The sequence below is a fragment of the Oncorhynchus kisutch genome, linkage group LG23 (assembly GCF_002021735.2).
Source record: "Oncorhynchus kisutch isolate 150728-3 linkage group LG23, Okis_V2, whole genome shotgun sequence".
NCBI lineage: Eukaryota > Metazoa > Chordata > Actinopteri > Salmoniformes > Salmonidae > Oncorhynchus > Oncorhynchus kisutch.
Window position 1 is genome coordinate 10588495 of NC_034196.2, and position 19803 is coordinate 10608297.

The 19803-nt window shown below is 45.3% G+C and overlaps 1 protein-coding gene across 1 annotated transcript; it reads right to left on the minus strand.

Moving 5' to 3' along the window:
* Positions 1-475: 475 nt before the first annotated feature.
* On the minus strand, positions 476-18979 carry fgf10a (fibroblast growth factor 10a). The gene is made up of 3 exons (XM_020458189.2): positions 17707-18979; positions 2675-2778; positions 476-1461 (listed from the first exon to the last, which is right to left on the minus strand). Exons 1-3 carry the CDS (start codon positions 18029-18031, stop codon positions 1270-1272), a joined length of 621 nt encoding a protein of 206 aa, XP_020313778.1. The 5' UTR covers positions 18032-18979; the 3' UTR covers positions 476-1269.
* Positions 18980-19803: the final 824 nt, after the last annotated feature.

Consider the following 19803-nt stretch of genomic DNA (forward strand, 5'->3'; position numbering starts at 1 on the left):
GCACAGAATGTACCCCAGTTTGAGGTTTGTTTGTTTGTCTACATTTTCCACTGTGAAACCACAAAGTCAATCCCTGAGTTATGAATGAATTTAGGAACAAGCTGTCAAATTGACTTATTGGATTTTCTGGCGTCTTGACGAGCTTCTAAACAGCACCTTCCTTTCTGCTCCAACTGCTAGGAAATCAGACTTTTTTCATACCTGTAGCCTACCTACAGTACCCAAGTAATTCATGAAAGGGTTGGTAGTTGTTAGTTGATATGTCAAAAAGCATACCACAGTCTCCATTCATTTGTTACTCTGACCACGTAATACTGTTGTTGATACAGGCATGTGATTTGCAACTGCTTTTGTAGCTATAGTAAATGAACAACAAAAGCTGAGTTTAGACCTACAATTCATAATCTGTGCTGTGTAGTGCTGTGGTATTGTGAAATAAATAGGTGTAAATCTACAAATAGACAATTATACATAGTAAAGAGAAATATATTTATTTTATTCATGTTTAAACGATAGATTAGTATTTAAAAAGAAGAGCATAAATGATAAAAATAATGAATTTGTCCATTCCATATTTTTGGTCTTTTTGGTTTCTTTAAATATTACATAAAATAAATAATTTATTTTAAAGCAGTCAGGTAAAGGAATGGAAATACCCAATACAGTGAACTTGCATGTTAATAAGGTTTATGCTATGGTGCTATCTTGACTAAATTCTCTGCATATGACTCACTCCATGGCCCAGCTTCTCTTCCATCACACCTAAGTCACCCAAGTGCTTCCAGTACTGTAAGTGTCTGTCACAAAGCACGAGTGTCAATTTCAGTTCCTCGTATGAGTTAGTACAGCATAAATACATGTAACTGCATCCACAGATCATCACACAGACAAATACACATGGTACACTCTGCCCTTTGACCCTGTCTTCAGTGACGCTGAATCAGTGTCCTTTTTTTGTCCTCTTATTCAGTATTCAGTTTTGTCTCCAACAGTTCGCCTATTGAAAATGATTTGGCACAGAAAAATGTTTCATATTTTCTCCTGTGCCGAATCATAACTTAAAAACAAATCTGTACCATCATCAGTCAGACTCCGCGACAATGAGTTCAAACAGTTCCTTTACATAGTGCCTTCCTTTCAGAAAATACGTATAGTCTTTGCAAATCAAAAACTTTGACTGCATATGACTCCATTATGTCTTTAATGGTTCCCAGTCTTTCCTCAGTGCAGTGAAACATTCCCAGGGGAAGGAACTGTCCAATGCGGTGGCTACACCACTATGGGCAGGAAGTGGGTGGCAGTGTTTTTCCTTCGTGTTTTCTTGCCCCTCATGGGCTTGCCGTTGGCGCTCAGCCCCACGAACATGGGCTTCTTCTTGTTCCGCCACTCTGCTGAGGCATAGGTGTTGTACCTGTTCTCCTCAATCCGTTCGGTCAACCGACAGTCAACACCAAAGTCCCTCTGGTGAACAAACAAGAAAAACAAATTGTGAGTGATTCGACAACTTTGGCAGCACAGGCAATGAAACTGGGGTCTACATTTGCATTATTTATTTAGTAAGCAGAAGTTCTCATCCAGATATCCAGGTTGGTTGGCTCCAATAATACAAGTTGACAACAATATAAATACATTCTTGCATAATGGCAGTGGGGTTCATCAGGCTTCTAACAGACTGTTCTTGTCATTTAGTGTCCTGACTAACTAGACAAAAAAAAGGGATACAGTTGTGACCCTGTAAAGAATGTTCCTTTCCCAAATGCTCTTTAGCCACAGCTGTTCAAATTGAATCCAGAAGTAAACTGAATGTTCCCAAATCATATGAGAATATTTTGGAAACGCTGCCCTGGGTTCAACTCACGTTCGGCTACCTCTTTCTCATGGAAACTTGTGTGAAAATAATCTCCCACAAAATGGAATATATGAATGTAGAACGAGCTAACTATAATATAATACTTGTGTAATGAGGGACAGATATGCCACCAATGCTTTACTGAGTGAATGACAGTACCTTGGTGTGACACTTTAAAATACGTCATGGGAATTGTGTTCCCTAGCTAGAATGCTTTTTGTGTCTCATTTCATCTGATTTCACTACTAAGAGAGCCGTAGTAACAGCCTTTCACTGTTATGTTTCAGATGATGTGTGAGAGCACATGAAACAGTACCGGTAGCCCTTGAGGGCTTTTAGTAGAATGGGGGCTGTTGTATTGTGTTTCTCTGGTCTGAATAGAGTGGAGCACAAGGATGGTGTGGTATATGGGAGGATCTGTGTGTTTGGGAGAGAGGGACGGCAGGGGCGTCTCGGCTTACTTTCTCCAAGACGACAACTCTTTTGGCCGGGCCGACTTGTACTAGGGGATTATTTACGGGCAGTGGAGGGGAACTGTCCTTTAAAACAACCCCAGGCTTCTCTAAGGGCCCGGGGACAGAGGAGAGAAGAGATCTCACACAACATCAAAGGGGCCAGCTCCTTAGGAGAGTATAGTATGGAAGAGAGTTATTTTCAACAGTAAGGTGGCAGTGTAAAAACACTACCTGGCAACTAACTAGTGAGTGTTCTGAACACTGAGTCAGTCTAATGGGGTGTTTGTATACTCAGCCAAATAATTAGCTCCATTTTTGTTGTAGGGATATTGTTATTCTGTGTGTGAATTTCAGTACAGGCTAAACTTACCGCGCCATAAAGCTCTCCTTTCTTGCTGATTGCCAGGTAAAAGTTACTGCTGAGCCCCTTGATGGCCACGATCCCAACATCCACTGACTTGATCTCCAGCACACCTGGAAGACACACAGACACGTTATAGGTTAGTTATACCAGGCCAATACACTGAAGTGATAGTCAATGAATAATTGAACTGCATTGAGAAAGAATGCTTGTAAAAGCTGGCAGCGAGTGTGTTTTTGACTGCATACAGTTAGGCTCCACTGTTTATTTAAGCAATAAGGCATGAGGGGGTGTGGTATATGGGCAATATACCACGGCTAAGGGCTGTTCTTAGGCACGACTCAACGCGGCCCTTAGCCGTGGTATATTGGCCATATACCACAAACCCTGAGGTGCCTTATTGCTATTATAAACTGGTTACCAACGTAATTAGGACAGCAAAAATAAATGTTCTGTCATACCAGTGGTATACGGTCTGATATACCACGGCTGTCAGCCAATCAGCATTCAGGACTCGAACTACCCAGTTTATAATTGCTGTTATAGCATGCAGGCCAGTTGATTAATAAGTATTACAGTGAATTTAAATGGATACAGTATGTTGTAGTCCATGATGTTGTCAGTTACTACAGTCTTTTCCGGGATGTTTACTGAACATATCTACATAAAAAGGTATAATAACTGCAGGCCTTATCCCTGCCTGTTATCCCTGACCATGTTTTGAATAATCACAATCATCTTTGCTTGATCCCCCCCAGTAAACCACTGCCTGGCTGCCTGGCTGTGTGTCTCTGTGCCAGTCATTGAGAACAGACAGGCTGAGCCGCCATTTCATTCCCATGCTAACGGGCCATAAGCCCTGAGTGAGAGGCGTTGGCTGGGGCTAAGCTTTGGAAAAACCATTTCTTTGCTTTTGTTTGTTTTCGGAGTGGAGCGGCACGCTGGCGAAAGCAAAAATGTCCATATCAGTTTGCAGTCTGAATGTTTCTTGAACCAATTAGGGACTTAAGATGTGGTAACCAGTCTCCTTCATCCTAAAGTCAATTATATAAACCCATAAAGCTATCATGGGTTAGGGGGGATTAGCTCAGGACCAATTCTGGTAGAAGTTGGTCTTTGTAGCAAGCAGGGAGGCAGGGAGGTGGCTGGTCTGACCCAGTGTGGAGCCTCCTAGCCTGGGTCAGAGGACAGTAGATATCGCCTCACAAGGTGGCCTTTGACAGGCCAGAGTCAGAGTAGTTAATGGCACCTGTCTACACTGACACTGACTCACCTTCAGTCCCCCCCCCCCCCCGCTGACATCTTTTATTCATGCCATCCCCCTTTCTTACTCCTGGGACACACATTTGTAACATCCTGCTGTCCTGGAGTGATTTTATGCACCGCCTGAGACAAGGGGGGACCCCGTTTTAGGAGGGCTGTTGCAGGATTCTTTGATCAGGGGTAAGTTGCTCAGGCATTTATCATTAAGTACTTGTTCAACTGGACATATCGTTCCTCTCCATATCTTCCTATTTGGGCTGTGTCCTGTCCCTGTACTGGGTTACATGTTATGGTTAACAGTTTTGCGTAAGAGTATCTCACTTGGGGACTCTAGTCTACCCCTGCCATGGACTTTCCCATGTAAACCAATTTCAACTTTGAACCAATACAGTCTGCAGCTGTGGATTCTACTCAAAGGTCATGACCTCTTTTCAGACTCCCCACCCCCTAATTTTACTTCCACAGTCGAAGACTGAAATTGTACCTTGGATGTGTAACACAGGAGGAGTGTGAAAACATATAAGCATACTTCTAAAAGTGCTTGTATAAAACTCATGACACCATACAACTATGAATAATTCCATTGATGCAGTGTACAAAATAAAGACATTCCAGTCCCTGTACTGTGAAAACGAACTCCTAGTACATTGTCAATGCCTAAGCTAAACCATTTAGCATGAATTGGCGGTGAGGTTTTATCTGCACCTGTGAACCGGCAAAACAAGCAGTGTGGCCACCACTCAACAGGCGGATTAGACAGGTTTCTTTATACACAGCGGGCGTGAGAGAGCCCCTTCCGTATGGGCTCTGGTTGCACACAGCTATTGAGTGTGGTGGTAAGGTTATCCGGCCTGGTCTCTGCTCTTCTGCCTTCCCTCAGGTTCATGAACAGGGGAGGGGGAGGGAGGGATGAATGGAGGAGAAGAGAAATTGGATGACAGTCAGTGGGATTAGAGGGGAATAATCCCTGATCAAAGGGAGGGAGGGAGAGAGAGAGAGAGAGAGAGAGAGAGAGAGGGAGGGAGAGAGAGAGGGAGGGAGAGAGAGGGAGGGAGAGAGAGAAGGAAGGACAGAGAGAGGCAATGCCAATTGATACAGGTGTATGGAGACCACTTTGAGTAACTCAATTGTACGGAAATACAATACACTGCAAAGACATGCACCTACAAACTCACACTGACTCACAGTTAAACACACAAACACACAGGCCATTCCGAAATTCCCGTCTTTGCGTTCTCAATAGGCATTTTAGGGTATGTGAAAAAAATGACATTTTATAGTACGTGGAATTTCCTAAAATGTTGTATACTTTACATGCCGGGATGTCAGACTCATTTCGGCGTTTCATCTAGTAGAATTCACTGCACACTGTTAAGGAAGAGATTTGTCTTTCCAGACACGTGTGTTTGATAACAGCTGCGAATCAGCTGAGGGGACGAGCTGCACCTGACCAAAACTAACAAAAGGCAAGAATCAATGCAATTTTGCTTTAGGTTACAAATTCTCAGTAGGATGAGCCTAGTATCCTGTTATTTGCTGCTTACTAAACAGCTTTACTAAACAGCTTTACTAAACAGCTTTACTAAACAGCTTTACTAAACAGTACGTTCTAAATGCTGTAGTATGTCGTACTATTAGTACACAGTATGTCGTACTATTAGTACACAGTATGTCCTACTATTAGTACACAGTATGTCGTACTATTAGTACACAGTATGTCGTTTCAGTAAGTAGTAGGCATGCCAGATCTCAGACACAGTCACAAACACCTTCCCCATCTGCACAAGAGTGAATGGTTCAAAACCAGTTTCAAGTCTGAGCTCCCCTGTAATATAAGTGACACTGCAGTATTTTAGGTAAGCTTGCAATGTCAAAATAAGATCTATCTCTGCCGTGTTGAAAGTCAGGCACCTGTTTTAGCCGTTTGCTTTGGGCCGTTTGATGTGGCGCGTTAAAGCAAAACACTTTTTTATGACCCCCTTGCCAAGTCACCAGAACCATCACCTGTACTCTGGAGTTGAAAGGCAGGGCTGTAACAAAAGGCTTAAATTGCAACAATACGGCGGCACTGAACAGACCAGAGACTGAAACATGTTGCTCCTGGCAGCTCGGCACAGGACAGGACAGCACAGGACAGCACAGCACAGGACAGTAGTTGACAGCACAGCACAGGACAGCACAGGGCAGCACAGGACAGCACAGCACAGGACAGCACAGCACAGGACAGCACAGGACAGCACAGGACAGTACAGGACAGCACAGCACAGGAGAGGACAGCACAGCACAGCACAGTACAGGACAGGACAGCACAGGGCAGCACAGCACAGGACAGCACAGCACAGGACAGCACAGGACAGCACAGCACAGGACAGTACAGGACAGCACAGCACAGGACAGCACAGGATAGCACATCACAGGACAGCACAGGACAGCACAGGACAGGACAGCACAGGACAGCAAAGCACAGGACAGCACAGGACAGCACAGCACAGGACAGCACAGCACAGGACAGCACAGGACAGCACAGCACAGCACAGGACAGCACAGGACAGCACAGCACAGCACAGGACAGCACAGGACAGCACAGCACAGGACAGCACAGGACAGCACAGCACAGCACAGCACAGGACAGCACAGGGCCAGACCCATTTCTCTTCAGCCCCTCCGTTCACAACAGTAAAACGAGTATCCTTACTCTCTCTCTCTTTGCTTCGTTCCTCTCTCTCTTATCCGTTGCTTATCTCTGCGCATCTGTTTCCCTCTATCTTTCTCCCCGTTCTGCCCCCGTTCCTGTCTCCTCACTCTGGTTGACACATTGCCCAAAATGTTTATTTATATTTTGTGAGGGTGAACTTTTAAGTGCAGCGAAACAGTTTTATGACCAATATTGAAAGTGTAATAACCAGAGTTTTCTTCACAAACAAGAAAAAAAGGTGCTGACATTCTGCAATCGACATTTTTCAGAAACTACGAAGACAAACACCTGTGTATATAACAGGACTGTGCTAGTTTTATATGGCAGATTAATAAAAACCAGGCCCCAAGGTCCTGTAACAGTCGACTGCAGTCTTCAGTGCTAATGAAGGGTTAGTTCCAGATACAGTATGGACAAGACTATATAAGAGTCCAAAATCAGTTTTCCGCCTCATTTCACTCTATGAAGCTGTATTTGTGCTACCTAGATTTGAGGTCCAATGTTTGCTTGCCTCACTAAAGGAATTTACTGCTGCACACAAGAAGAGGCCGTGTGTTTATGGTGTAATGAGATACCGTATGAGTGCAGGTAAAACATTTCTGAAATATCTTTCTTTAGATAAGGTGAGTCATCTGACTTCTTTCTCTTTTCAACCTCAATTGGTCGATGTGGTTTCACAGTATTTGAGTAATTTGTGTTTCTTGGGTTTCTCTTACAGTACCATTGGCAGAGGCTATGGCTGCTAATTACAGCGTTACTGGAGAGCAGACAGTCGTCTGGTGGCTCAGTTCAGTTCTGCTGGTGGACTGTCCATTGGGTGGTCAAGTCAACCGCCTGGTGTGACTCCCATCGGCAGCAGCCTTGGCTTCTACCCTAGGCTCTGTAGGTGGCCTCTCTCCACCCCTCCTCCCACAAACCCCCTATCTCCACATAAGGCCGTGGTTTCTTGGCAGGGTGACAGAACTCCCGTTATCGCATCTTGTCAAAATGACCTCAATGCTTTCACATTTGTAGCTTCATCCAGCCAGCTTTACCACTGAGCCTCCCCCACTTCTATCGCTGTGTACTGTATAGAAGAGTACACACTACTATAGAACATACAATGCACGCCCTATTCTGAGAGAAATACCTTTTCTCATCAACAACAGGCATCAATTCGATACTAAATTTGAAGCAGCTTAGATGCCACAAGACCACCATTGTCGTTAACCCAGAGTGTGTGCATAATTATCCTGGGAAACCTAACTTGCTGCCCCTATGACAGGCAAGTCTTTCCTATTAACCTTCCAGATTCAGGGGTGTAGAGGCAGCTCATGTCCTATTAAAGGGGGGCTGGGTTAGTGGCATGAGGGGGTGGGGTAGTGGCAGAAGGGTTTGGGGCTGGGGATAGGGGCCAGATGGGTTGGGGTTGTGGCTGGAGGGGTTGGGGTAGTGGCAGGAGGGGTTGGGGTAGGGGATAGGGGCCAGATGGGTTGGGGTTGTGGCTGGAGGGGTTGGGGTAGTGGCAGGAGGGGTTGGGGTAGGGGCCGGAGGGGTTGGGTTTGTGGCAGGAGGGGGTGGGGTAATGGCAGGAGGGGTTGGGGCTGGGGGTAGGGGCCGGAAGGGTTGGTGTTGTGGCAGGAGGGTTTCGGGTAGTGACAGGAGGGTTTGGGGCTGTGGGTAGGGGTAGGGGCCGGATGGGATGGGGTAGTGGCAGGAGGAGGTGGGGTAGTGGCAGCAGAGGTTGGGGTAGTGGCAGGAGGGGTTGGAGGTGGGTGTAGGGGCCAGAGGGGTTGGGGTAGTGTCAGGAGGGGGTGGGGTTTTGGCCAGAGGGGTTGAGGTTTTGACAGGAGATGTGGGGGGGTGGCAGAAGGGTTTGGGGTAGTGTCAGGAGGGGGTGGGGTTTTGGCCAGAGGGGTTGGGGTTTTGACAGGAGATGTGGGAGGGGGGTGGCAGGAGGGGTTGGGGTAGTGGCAGGAAGGTTTGGGGTAGTGGCAGAAGGGGCCTGAGCTGGGGTAGTGGCAGGGCAAGGGTGGGGGCTGGGTTAATGGCAGTAGAGGGGCCTGGGGGACTGGAGTAGAGGTAGGAAGGGGGGGGGGGGGGCTGGGGTAGTGGCAGGGGGGGGGGGGTAGTGGAAGGGTAGAGCAGGGGCTGTTGTAGTGGCAGGGCAGGGCAGGGGGGGCTGAGGAACTGGGTTTGACCCTGGGCTGGCTCCTGACAGCAGTGCCTCGCACCTTTGATCTGGCCTCCACAGGCCTCTGGCTCCCAGGCTCCTGAGAGATCAGTGCAGCAGGGTCTGGGCTCTCTTTAGGGGCCGGCTTCATTAGGCTGCAGAACAACACAGCTCTCCCCCCAACAACCCCACTCTACACCCCTCATCTCCCCTACAAACTCCCCACTGCCTCCTAAACATGGTCAGTGGTGACTCCAGATGAACTTAAGGTTAGGGAGGGCTGTAAAAGTGTTTCCCCAGTTTATCTTAGGCCCGTTTGAAGATTATATTGCTGCTCTGCTCCCATTGTATGGCCCACGACTGGATATGAGATGGTTAGGTACGTGTAAATGTCTGCATTTTCAATTATAAAACCGGTTTTACCACTTGAGGTACCACTTGAGGTACAACTTTCAAAGAAAATTATGATTTATTTTCACACGAGGGAGGATGTTGGGATTTTAGAGATATATACTGACAATTATATATTATATTAAAACAATGAATTCAAATGCTCTTTGAGGAAATATACAAAATGTGTCACTTCTAAGAGAGTTAGGTTTCTGTACAAAAACTGTCCTTCATGTTTTGTTTCCACTTTTCAACAATCCCAAGTTTGATTTGCATTACTTGAGGTTAGAGTGACTAACATCTAAGGCGAGAGATCCTCCCTCCGACAACTGGCGACAGCCTGATTGACGATCTGTCCAATTCACTATGACACAGGGGTTCATATCCGTGGAACGACTTCAGCGTTAAGGGCACGAGGAACACTAGATCCATTGAGAAACACAAACGCCAGTGTGGCGTTGTGGGAATTGTATACTTTGTGAGTAATTTAAGTATTGGGGTAGATAAAGTCGGACAATATCCCACTCCAGCTGGACAATCCGTCAAAAGGTTTGTGCAAAAGAAAACTTGAGGATGTTTTCGCCATCCACTGTCATTATAATTTATAACTACTCAATACCTTTTTGTTTATTAGTTACTTTTCACAGATATTTTACACCACGATAGGGGTTACTCATGTAAATTGCTAGTAACTCATCGGTTACTGGCTAAATCTGTATGAGGGTGCTTTCAACTTCTTCATGGTGTAATGGGATGCGAGCTTGTGATGGATGCGGTGTAAATGTAGCCTATTGGTGCTAAATAGCGGACGGTGAGCAACATCCAATGAAAACATCGCCTGTTCACTGTCATCATCTTCACCTAGCGACAGTTAAGTCATATTTTATTTTGGTTTCATGAGGCTGTTAAGTTGTGTTTTAGATCCATCTCCACACAGAAGTTGTACATCTAATACTTCTTATCCTACTGTCAATATTGTTTTCTTTGCCTGAAACGTGGATCCACAGCAGTCTTACACGGGAGAAACACTGTCAAGCTGTGTGTGATTTTAAACCTGGCAGCAAAGCATGATTAAAAGCAAATCCAGATACTCAGAAGAAAATAATCACCTATAATGAGTATAAATGTGTTGTTTCAAATACCTGAGCTCTGTTTTCCAGCCAACAGATAGCATTAGATTTCTCTGAGATAGAACATTCACATTCGCATGGTTTGAGATCAGCTTACCATGCCGGGTAATAGCACCACTGTGTATTATGTCATGGTGGTTTTAAGGACGTTGCAAACCAAATGAAGTGCATGTTGATGTTCACGGTGGTTTCAGAAAAAATGCAGTCTTCTCAGATAATGTGATTTACCCGATGCTATTGGTTCTGCAGCATAGTACCTATGCCAGTATATGTCAAAACGTGCCATCGGGCACTGAGTGCTTACCATATGAATGTGTGTTTACGGGTTTGATCTGGCAAGGTCATTTATAACCTTTCTTGCATTTTGCATACTATACAAAAACATAATGTTGTGATTCCAATTGTTCTGGACATTCTATAGACTCTTTGAGTCATGTTATGTCATGAACCCGGGGTCATTGGGATTTAAGGTCCCATGTTTTTGAAGTCCAGATGCCTTTTTACTGCTGGGGAAAGTACAATGCACTGCAGCACTCAAGCACTAGGCCTAACAAACTAATCCTCTCCAGAGCCTATCACCACAACTTTCAACATTTCCTGCTGAAAGTGCATCAACAGCTTTTCCTCTGGTTGTTGTGTTGGATCTGTTGTCTTTAGGTCCCTCCAGATTTCGGGCAGGATTCGAGCATGTAACGCGTACTTTTTCACACTTTACTCTGTCACCATCAAACACACACACACACAAACACACACACAAACACACACACAAACACACACGTGGCGGCACATAGGCTTCTGTTCCCTCTCATAAATGTCAAAGCAGGCACCCATGTGGATGGGGACAGTGTTGGGCCAGCGTTGGTCCAGTGTGGGAACGTGTTGCATTAGTGGCCAGTAAAGCAGTGGGGGTCTGGATATAGGATCTGTGACGGATAAGATCCAGGGCTCCTACTCAGCCACCAGTTGCCTCAGGACAGCCCCCCTAGTGCCCCCCCCCCCCCCCCCCCCGCCCACGTCCCTGCCTCTTGCGCACGCAATGGGTAATTAGCTGGCATTCCTGCCTGCTCCTTTAAAATGGGACGGGCTGTCCAGATGCGTCTCTGGTCCGAGCACTGGTCTCCCTGCGCTACCTTTGATGATTCCATTAAGACTCTCTCTCCTCTCTCTCTCTCCCAGACTTCCATCTGTCCCACCACACTCGGTGTGTGTGTATGTGTGTGTACATACATCTTGAATGTGTTGTGATGTCTGTGGTTCTCAATGTTGGCGACTTTGACCTAATCTAGCGAATGTTTGTAACATTGCAGCACCCAAACACATGAAACATGCTCCCATTTCTTTCACCTGGACAGCCTACCATTAAACTATATTGGCCTATACCATGGATGCCTTACCAGGTTAGATTTAGCAGTGCATCTTCCAAAATAGAGGAAATGCCATGTATCTTTGCCAATCCTGCGCTCTGGGCAGCAACATACTATTGCAGAGCTGAAGGTATGTTCAAAAGTTGCTCTTCTGTTGAATCATTATTCCGAATTGTGAGCCTTTGACTTTCTGGTTTGGTTTAAGGAATATAAGTCAAATCCTGCACGTCTGTGAGGGTATTGAATCCGCACATAAGGTAAACATTGAAAACTCAAAACCAGTTAATCAAAACAAAGATGGCCAATTTAAAATTCCAGGGAATTATAATCCATTCTTCAGAGAAGAGAACTGCCCAGTGAAGTTTTGACGTTTCCAGAGAGGTTGCTGACTGACAGAATAAAGAGGTGGCTGGATGGTATAGTGGCAGGACAGCATGCGGTTCACGAAGTCTGTGTTTTATTACAAAAATGTTCAGATGAGTCAATGATTGACACAACAGTAAATTGATGGGTGAATATCAGGAAACACTGAAAGAATATGCGTAAATAATTATTTTTAAAGAATAGGGGAAAATTGTGAGTACAGAGAGCGATGCCTCAGTTCCCCCTTGTCCCCTGCGACTTTGGTCAGAGTCACCGCATAGAAAAATATGAAAACTGCTAGCTTTCCTTATTTGAACATACACATGCACGCGTGCACACACACACACACACACACACACACACACACACACACACACACACACACACACACGCACGCACGCACGCACGCACGCACGCACGCACGCACACACACACACACACACTCACACACACACTCACGCACTCACTCACTCTCTGAATGCAGCTTGTTAGAGACAGACAGGACAAAATGATAGTGGGGAGACAGTGGTGTTCTCCTTTAAACCAACCCTGGCACAAATGACCCTCTCTTTAAGTAATGGGGTCAAAGGTTAGTCATACATCTGGACATCCATACCTCCATGTTGAACTCTAAATAGAGCAAACGAATGGGCAGAAACAACAAGATGCTTGAGAGACAAATCTAGGCTTCCCTGGCCAACTTTCTTGTTCAAGAGGGGTTAGTTGAAGATGAGCGAATGATAAAGTCTTAAGTTTGTAAAGAACTAGCATGCCTTCAATCATTGAGGTTCAATTTCAATATGAATCATAACTTTCACACTTTAAACAAAACCGATTTGTACAGTAGGCCTTCACAAATCTACGTGACTGCACAACCTGTTTAAACAGCTCCAACTTCCCCTGCGATAAGGGAGATACTGCTGAAAAGGTTCTAAAGGCAGAAAGTGTCGACACAAGTCTAACGACCCGGGGGTGTAGGGGGTGTAGGAGGGTGCAGGGGTTGTAGGGGGGGGGGGGGTCTGTGCCAGTGGTGTCTGCTTTTAATTACTCCCTTTTGGCTGAGGCTGCAGCCTCTTCCACTGATGAAGGTATTATGGGGATAATAATAATAATAATAATAATAATAATAATAATAATAATACATGCCATTTAGCAAATGCTTTTATCCAAATCCATTTCCAGTCATGCATGCCCTCATTTCCATATGGGTGGTCCAGCGGGAATTAAACCCACACTCCGCCGAACTCTACCAACTGCTGTTATACTGTTATGCTACGTAACAGGCCTAGATTCAAATAATCCCTAAACATGTTGCTTCTAATTATAAGTGTAAACGGACAGGACGTAGCAGCCAATTGGACACATCCCGCACATTCTCTAGAACCCTGGCCAAACAATTAGATTAGATTTTTTTTTTAAAGCACTGACACAAACCTTTTGTACATCTACACAATCCTCATAACTCACTTGTATTGCCCGTGTGGTTAAGATTTCCCACGAGAGCCACACATGGGCACTATAACCACAGAGAGGAGGAGAACACTCAAGAGAGAGTGCCATCCATGTGGTGCAGACGGGTGCAGTTACAACATACATTTACACATTTCACAACATGGTTTCTTGCTATCCTCTCATGAACACATTATAAAGACACACACACACAACCACACTCTTGCTAAGAGAAACACAAATCAGTGAGAAAACACACGGCCTTGCGTTCCAACACCGCCATGAGGCTCACGATGAAGCATGTCGGGGTCAAAAACTATAATTATGGGCTGAGAAAAAGCTTTCACTAGCCCCTTTCGATTGTTCATCACCAACCAGTCATATTAGTCCATTGCCATAGGTACCACTCTTTTGCAAAGACGTGGTTCTACTGCTGAAGCATGGAACACCAGAGCCCCCATCCCCCATTTATGGTCTGGTGGAACCATAAAAGTACTAGATTTACCTAGCCCTCCCATCCTCTATGCTGCTAAGACCTCGTTTGCAGCACTTAAGAGGATTCCTGTTGTCAGAACCATTCCTTTCATAAATCTTCCAAGAAAGGATGAATCCTGCTACAGAACCAGCCAGGAGAGCAGAGGATAACAAACACTCTTAGGTTGGATAGTTATAGGGCCACTTTGAGTCAGTCAGAGGAGCTCAGGATTCAGCCAAGTTTGACTTCATTGGATATGGATCTAGAGGTATCTGTATCAAATGTTGCAATATAAAATGGAACAGCACCTTGTCCAGGGTCCTTGTCTACATCAAGGAAAGGAGTGGACCATGACATGACAGAAGAAGTGCTGATACTACTTATTCACTGTGCTTGCTGTACACCAGCATCTCCTCCAGGGCTCAACACATCAACGATCTCCTAATGCACTAGAACTTGACAAAAACAAATGAGTTTGGCTTTAGAACAGCCCATTTTGTGAGGGATTGCCTGCAATGCTAATTCCGCAGCATTAGATTAGAGCGAGGGCTAAATAGGGTGAGAGGAGGATAGATGGCTGCTGGCCTCACCCCTCCGTGATGGACAGCCCGCAAAGTTGGCAACATGATTGGAAAGAGTCGGACTCTGTGGAGCTCACGATCCAACCTGCAGTTGAACCCTAAACTGCCCTAAGTCCCCTCAATCAAAACTGTCAGGGTCTCATGATGCTCATTAGCCAGACCCCCTTCTCCCCAGTATCCCCAGGTATATAACTTCAGACCACAGTCCGCTGTGGATGAATTCAGTCGTCTATTAGAGAGTGCTTTTTTCGATTCCAGTTTCTTTCATTGATAAGCAAAGTGAAGGGAGAGGAAATGGAGAGTGGGACCCAGATGCCAAATGAGAGAAAATCACTAAGAGAGAAAAAAAAAACACCCATCTATTATAAACTGTTTGTTATTGGTCAGTGACATTCTAGATTAGAACAGTAAATAAATTGGACATGTTGAATAATTCAGTATGAAAATAAGCCGTTTGTTAGCTTGGTTCACACATGCAGTGCTTTAATACTCTAATACTGGAGAGTAACGTGCAGGAAAGCAGTGTGACACTGTAATACTGAGCAGATGGATTCTGAAAGGGAATCACACAATATGGGCTGGATTGGGTTTCAAACCGCACATAGATAGGTCTTTTGTAGAGGGCTGAGAGAGAGAAAGGGACCGGGTAACAGACCGGCAGACCTGACCAACCTGACCAACACAGCACACAAAGAGGCTCTAAGAACACAGGTTTGTGCTCCGACAGTGTAGGCTACCTACCTACGTATTTCTACAATGGTTATCATGTCATTCTTCAAAAAGCTATGTTATCAGACTTCATTTTATTTAATTAGAAGATCTTTCATTCATTCGCCTTCTGACTCCACCGTACGTAAACATCGAGCCTCTGTACATGGGCATATCAAAGCTGCAGAGGATAAAGACCCTAACAGGCTGCAATTCTGTGGGCAGTGGAGGCCTGGCCAGGCAATGCCTACTGGTCATACACTATGTAATTAGAGACAAATTCACCATCTTCTGCCACGCATCAGTCTACAGTGACATCTGAGTTTACAGACAGACACAGCTTCCTCAATGTCTGCCTTTCCTCACAAAGTATGACACATTTTCATGCATGCTGGAGACAATCCAAGTGAACATGTTTCAGGACAGCACGAAAACTGGAGCTAATGAAGTGTTCCCACACACTACAGTCTCTGTCCTGATGAGGAAGGTCTTCTAATATTTGGTTAATTTTAACCCCAAAATGAATTCCATGATGTTGCAGGATACTACCAGACTAAGAGGAGTTGACAGGCTAGATGAACATGCACTCAGCACCATTTCATTGCTAATTGTTCAGCTGTCCCAGGGTTTGTGACTGGACAAACTGCTGGGCAAGGACAAAAACAATCGCTCCCCCAGCATCTCCCCCTCCACCACCAACAAATAGTAGTAACATTACCCAGCAGCTCTCTATCTTCCTGCTGCTCTGAGACATTTCAACTAGGCAACAAGTCTCCCTTTCTAGGACCAAACCAGGAGACCTGAAATACCAGTCTGAAGTCTCACCTGTAGTTTCTGCAGTTTCCAAATACATAAACCAAGAGATGTTTATCATCTTATCTTATGCCACATTTGGACTTTTCACCACAAGGTTTCAAGTCAGAGAAACAGAGAACATTACTGCAACCTGGTGGGCATTTTCCTTTTGGATTCATAGAAAATGTTTTGTGTTTAATTGTGGCACGTGTCCAAGCTATTTTGATCGATTCAGATGTATCACCCCTTGGTAGTTCTCTCACTTTGCCTCCAACAGGCCCAGGTCCTCTGCCTCCCCCCAGACATTCGTTCCTAGCCCTGTCTAGCTACACTTCAAATGGGACAGTATTTGGGCAGCATGGGATCTGAATTCCCCAAGAAGTGCTCTGTCCATCTGGTTTCAGAATTATTACCAGGCAGGCTTGTGCCTAAGGTCATTGTGGGAGCTAATGACAACCGCATTATATTCACATGTGGTGGGCTATTGGCGGGAACCACTCACATGCAGCATGCATTGGACACTCACCATAAAACACTACGCACTTCTCTTTTTTTCTTCTCTCTTTCTAACTGCCATCTTTCCATAAACAAGCAAGCATATTGTAAAGTGGATTTCAAAAAAATCTATGTATTGCATTTCTGTCTAAATGTTTTGAAGCATTAAGGGTAATTTTAGGGTAGATCAAGCCTAGGTGTTATAGTCGCGACCTGATCTCAAACCTTGAACTTTTGGTGGTTATTGACACATCCGCTTCTGATGGTTAAACTCTGAGTGTGCTGAAGGCGAGAGGACGCTCTGCTAATTGAAATTCCTTCAGCCATGTCTTGCAGAGCCTCAGCGTCTGAGTGGCACTGTCTGAGAAGAGAAGCCTCGCACACATGGGCTCCACATGGCAAAGCCTTCTTTTATTGGGGCCAATGTGCGCACAGCGCACTGACGGGAAAGTGTACAACCAGCTTGGAGAGAGCGTGTGGCGGCCAGGTGCTGCGAGCTTTGGCAGGGGTCTGGGGTATCGCTCGCTGCGTAGTAATATTTACTGTACCCAGGAAGGCAAGTGTAGTGATTAGAGCAGCATAACGATGAGCTGAGAGATATCATTCTAAGCAGGGGTTAGGATGGATACAAGCACTTCGATACAGATATTAATGTCAGCCCATGACGGACATAGCTACGCAACTGGGAAGTGATGATGATGATGATGAAAACCTCAAATGATGATAACACTATATATGCCACTAGTAGCACTAGTTGTATTACATATACAATTGTAATAATAAAATATAATAAGTCACCAAAGAAAGCATATAGGCATGTGATCCCTAAGATATTTGCTCAGAGAGAAAAGGGTTATTTGGGCTATTTCTAATTGGTTCCAGTAGACGTGCTCTAAAGGAAAGTCCACTGAATCAGAGGCAACAACCATGCTGCTTCCACTATCCAAGAACCATCTGCTGCCCAGGCAGAGACACATCTATGCCCACTGATGCCCACCACAATACCAGGTAAGGTTTGTGTTATGTGTGGAGGCCGTGGAGTCAAATCAAAGGCAGGGAACCAGAGAGCAGTGCCATAATAATGGGGGGGACCAAACTCTACGGGACTCACATGTGAGAGGGATGAGAAAAGAAGCAAAACAGAAGCTGAGTGAGTGCATATTTTCAGAGGGGTTACTTACTGTAGAGATCGTCTTTGTTTTTGGTGCCATTGACTTTCCCATTTTTATCAATCCTGAGAAAGAACTTCTGATAGGAGTAGAGTTTCCTCTTGCGCACGTCTCCTTGGAGATGGTTATAGCTGCGCACATGCCGCCCCACAACAGTGTCTGAAGAGGCGTTGGCAGCCCTGGACAAGCGCGCCACGGAGCGAGTGGCGACCCCAGGTGCAATCGGATGACACGTGGAGGGCAGTGGACAGAGCAGCAGGACGAGCAGCACTGAGAGGATGGACAGACGAATGCAGGACCAGGCGGCGGCACCCTTAGTCACTGTCCATATGCACATTGTACTGGAGCTGGGAGGACTGGAGAAAAGCTCACAGAAAGGACCATGCTGGATGGGGGAGAGGGAGAAGGGCTGAGAGCGGGAGATGGAACCCCCGGCGGATGACGACGAAAACACTGTTGCTGCTCTTTCTGCTGCTTATTCCTCCCGTGTTCCAAAGGAATGTGTCAACATACATAACTCAAAACTGGGAAACCAGCACCTCTCGCCCTCTGCCGCTCACTCTCCTCGTACAATACTAATGAGAAGCTACCTCTACCACCTCTGGAGAGGATGAGATCAGGGGAGGGTTAGAAGAGGGGATGGGGAGACAACAAAAATGTTCAAAAATATGAATAAATAAAACAAATCTCAAGATAAACACTACAGCTGTTTCTCATCAAAATGAAGAATCAAAGGATGGGGGGAAAAAAGGAATCATGTAATCCTTGCTTTTCTTCTGGTCTCTGGATGTTCCTCTGAAGTTACTTGTCTGTTTAATAGAGACTCTTAGCTGGAGTGTCTCTTTCTTGGTGTGCTGTGCTCCTCTATGTGAGGGAAGTGAGAATGGAAGCGCTGGGTCTCTGTGCCCTGGTCCCTCTGAGCTAGAGTAGAGTGTGAGCTGGAGCTCTCCTTCTCTTTTCTCCGTCTCTCTGAGCTGAGTCCCTGTGAGTGGAGTGGCTGCGTGCTGCTTCTCTTCTCTGAGTGCCCCTCTCTCTCTCTCTCCTGTTGGGATCCCTGTTGAGGAGTTCCTCTCCCTGTCTGTCTCGCTGCGCTGAGGTGACTGGGTCTTGTCACTCTTCTCACCTTATTTATCTGACGCAATCCCCCCAGATGTAATCTCTTAGGATAATTGGCGGTCTATGAAAGCCAGTTGGCTTTGAAGATCTATGTGTGTGAGTTTTTTTTTTATTATGTTGCTTAGTTGCTAGTGTGTGTCTGTGTGTGTGAGGGTGAGTGTGCGTGTGTGTCAGATAGAGTAAGGGAGAGGTTGTTTTTCTCCCCTCCTATCCCTCTCTCTCTTTCTCTCCTCTACCCCTCCCTCTCACCCTGTTCCCTCCCCTTCTGAGTCCAAGTCCTACCAGTTGCTCAGAACAGGTTTGGAGTGAATTGTGGAAATTCTCTCTCCTCAATTTCTCTCCTCTCATTTCCTATTCCCATATCCCCCTCTCCCCCTATCTTCTGTATCTTCTATATTTATCTATTTTCCTGTCTTTCACGGTCTTCCTTTTTCAGTGGTGGAAGTGTTGCCAGACAGGTTAGGTCTCTATTGACTTCAATCTTATCAATGCCACCTGGGTGCTTCTGACCATTGCTGGTATCCTCCTTAAAAGGTGAGGCTCGGAGTGTTGTCTTCATCTGTTTCCTTCGGGCCTCTTCTTCTTTTTAGAAATAAATATTTGCTGAGGAGTTTGCTTTTTATCCTTTCATCATGAGTGGTAATCAACACGACAGAGATGTACCTTTAAAATACAGTCAGGTCCATAATTATTGGCACCGTTGATAAAGATTATATAAGACTATAAAATAAATAATACAAATACTGAGCTGTATTGCATGTCAAAAAAGAAAAGGGAAAATATATTATTTTATGCTGATATAATAGCTCAGGGAGAGATTTTGTTAAACAACTAAGAAAAAACATCTTAAAAAGATTATGGTAAAAGTGATTGGCACCCGTGTGTTCAATACTCCAGCACCCATTCCTTGCGAGGATAGCAACAGTGAGCCTTTTATGCGTTTTATGAGATTGGAGAACACAATGGGGGGAATTTTAGACCATTTCTCCATAC

Excerpts from the sequence above, each read along its gene's own strand:
- fgf10a (XM_020458189.2), bottom strand. The coding sequence starts at position 18,031 with ATGTGCATATGGACAGTGACTAAGGGTGCCGCCGCCTGGTCCTGCATT. Across the intron at positions 2,779-17,706 it reads AAACAAAGACGATCTCTACA|GTGTGCTGGAGATCAAGTCA; the intron begins GTAAGTAACCCC and ends TGTGTCTTCCAG. Across the intron at positions 1,462-2,674 it reads AAGGAGAGCTTTATGGCGCG|AGGGACTTTGGTGTTGACTG; the intron begins GTAAGTTTAGCC and ends TTTGTTCACCAG.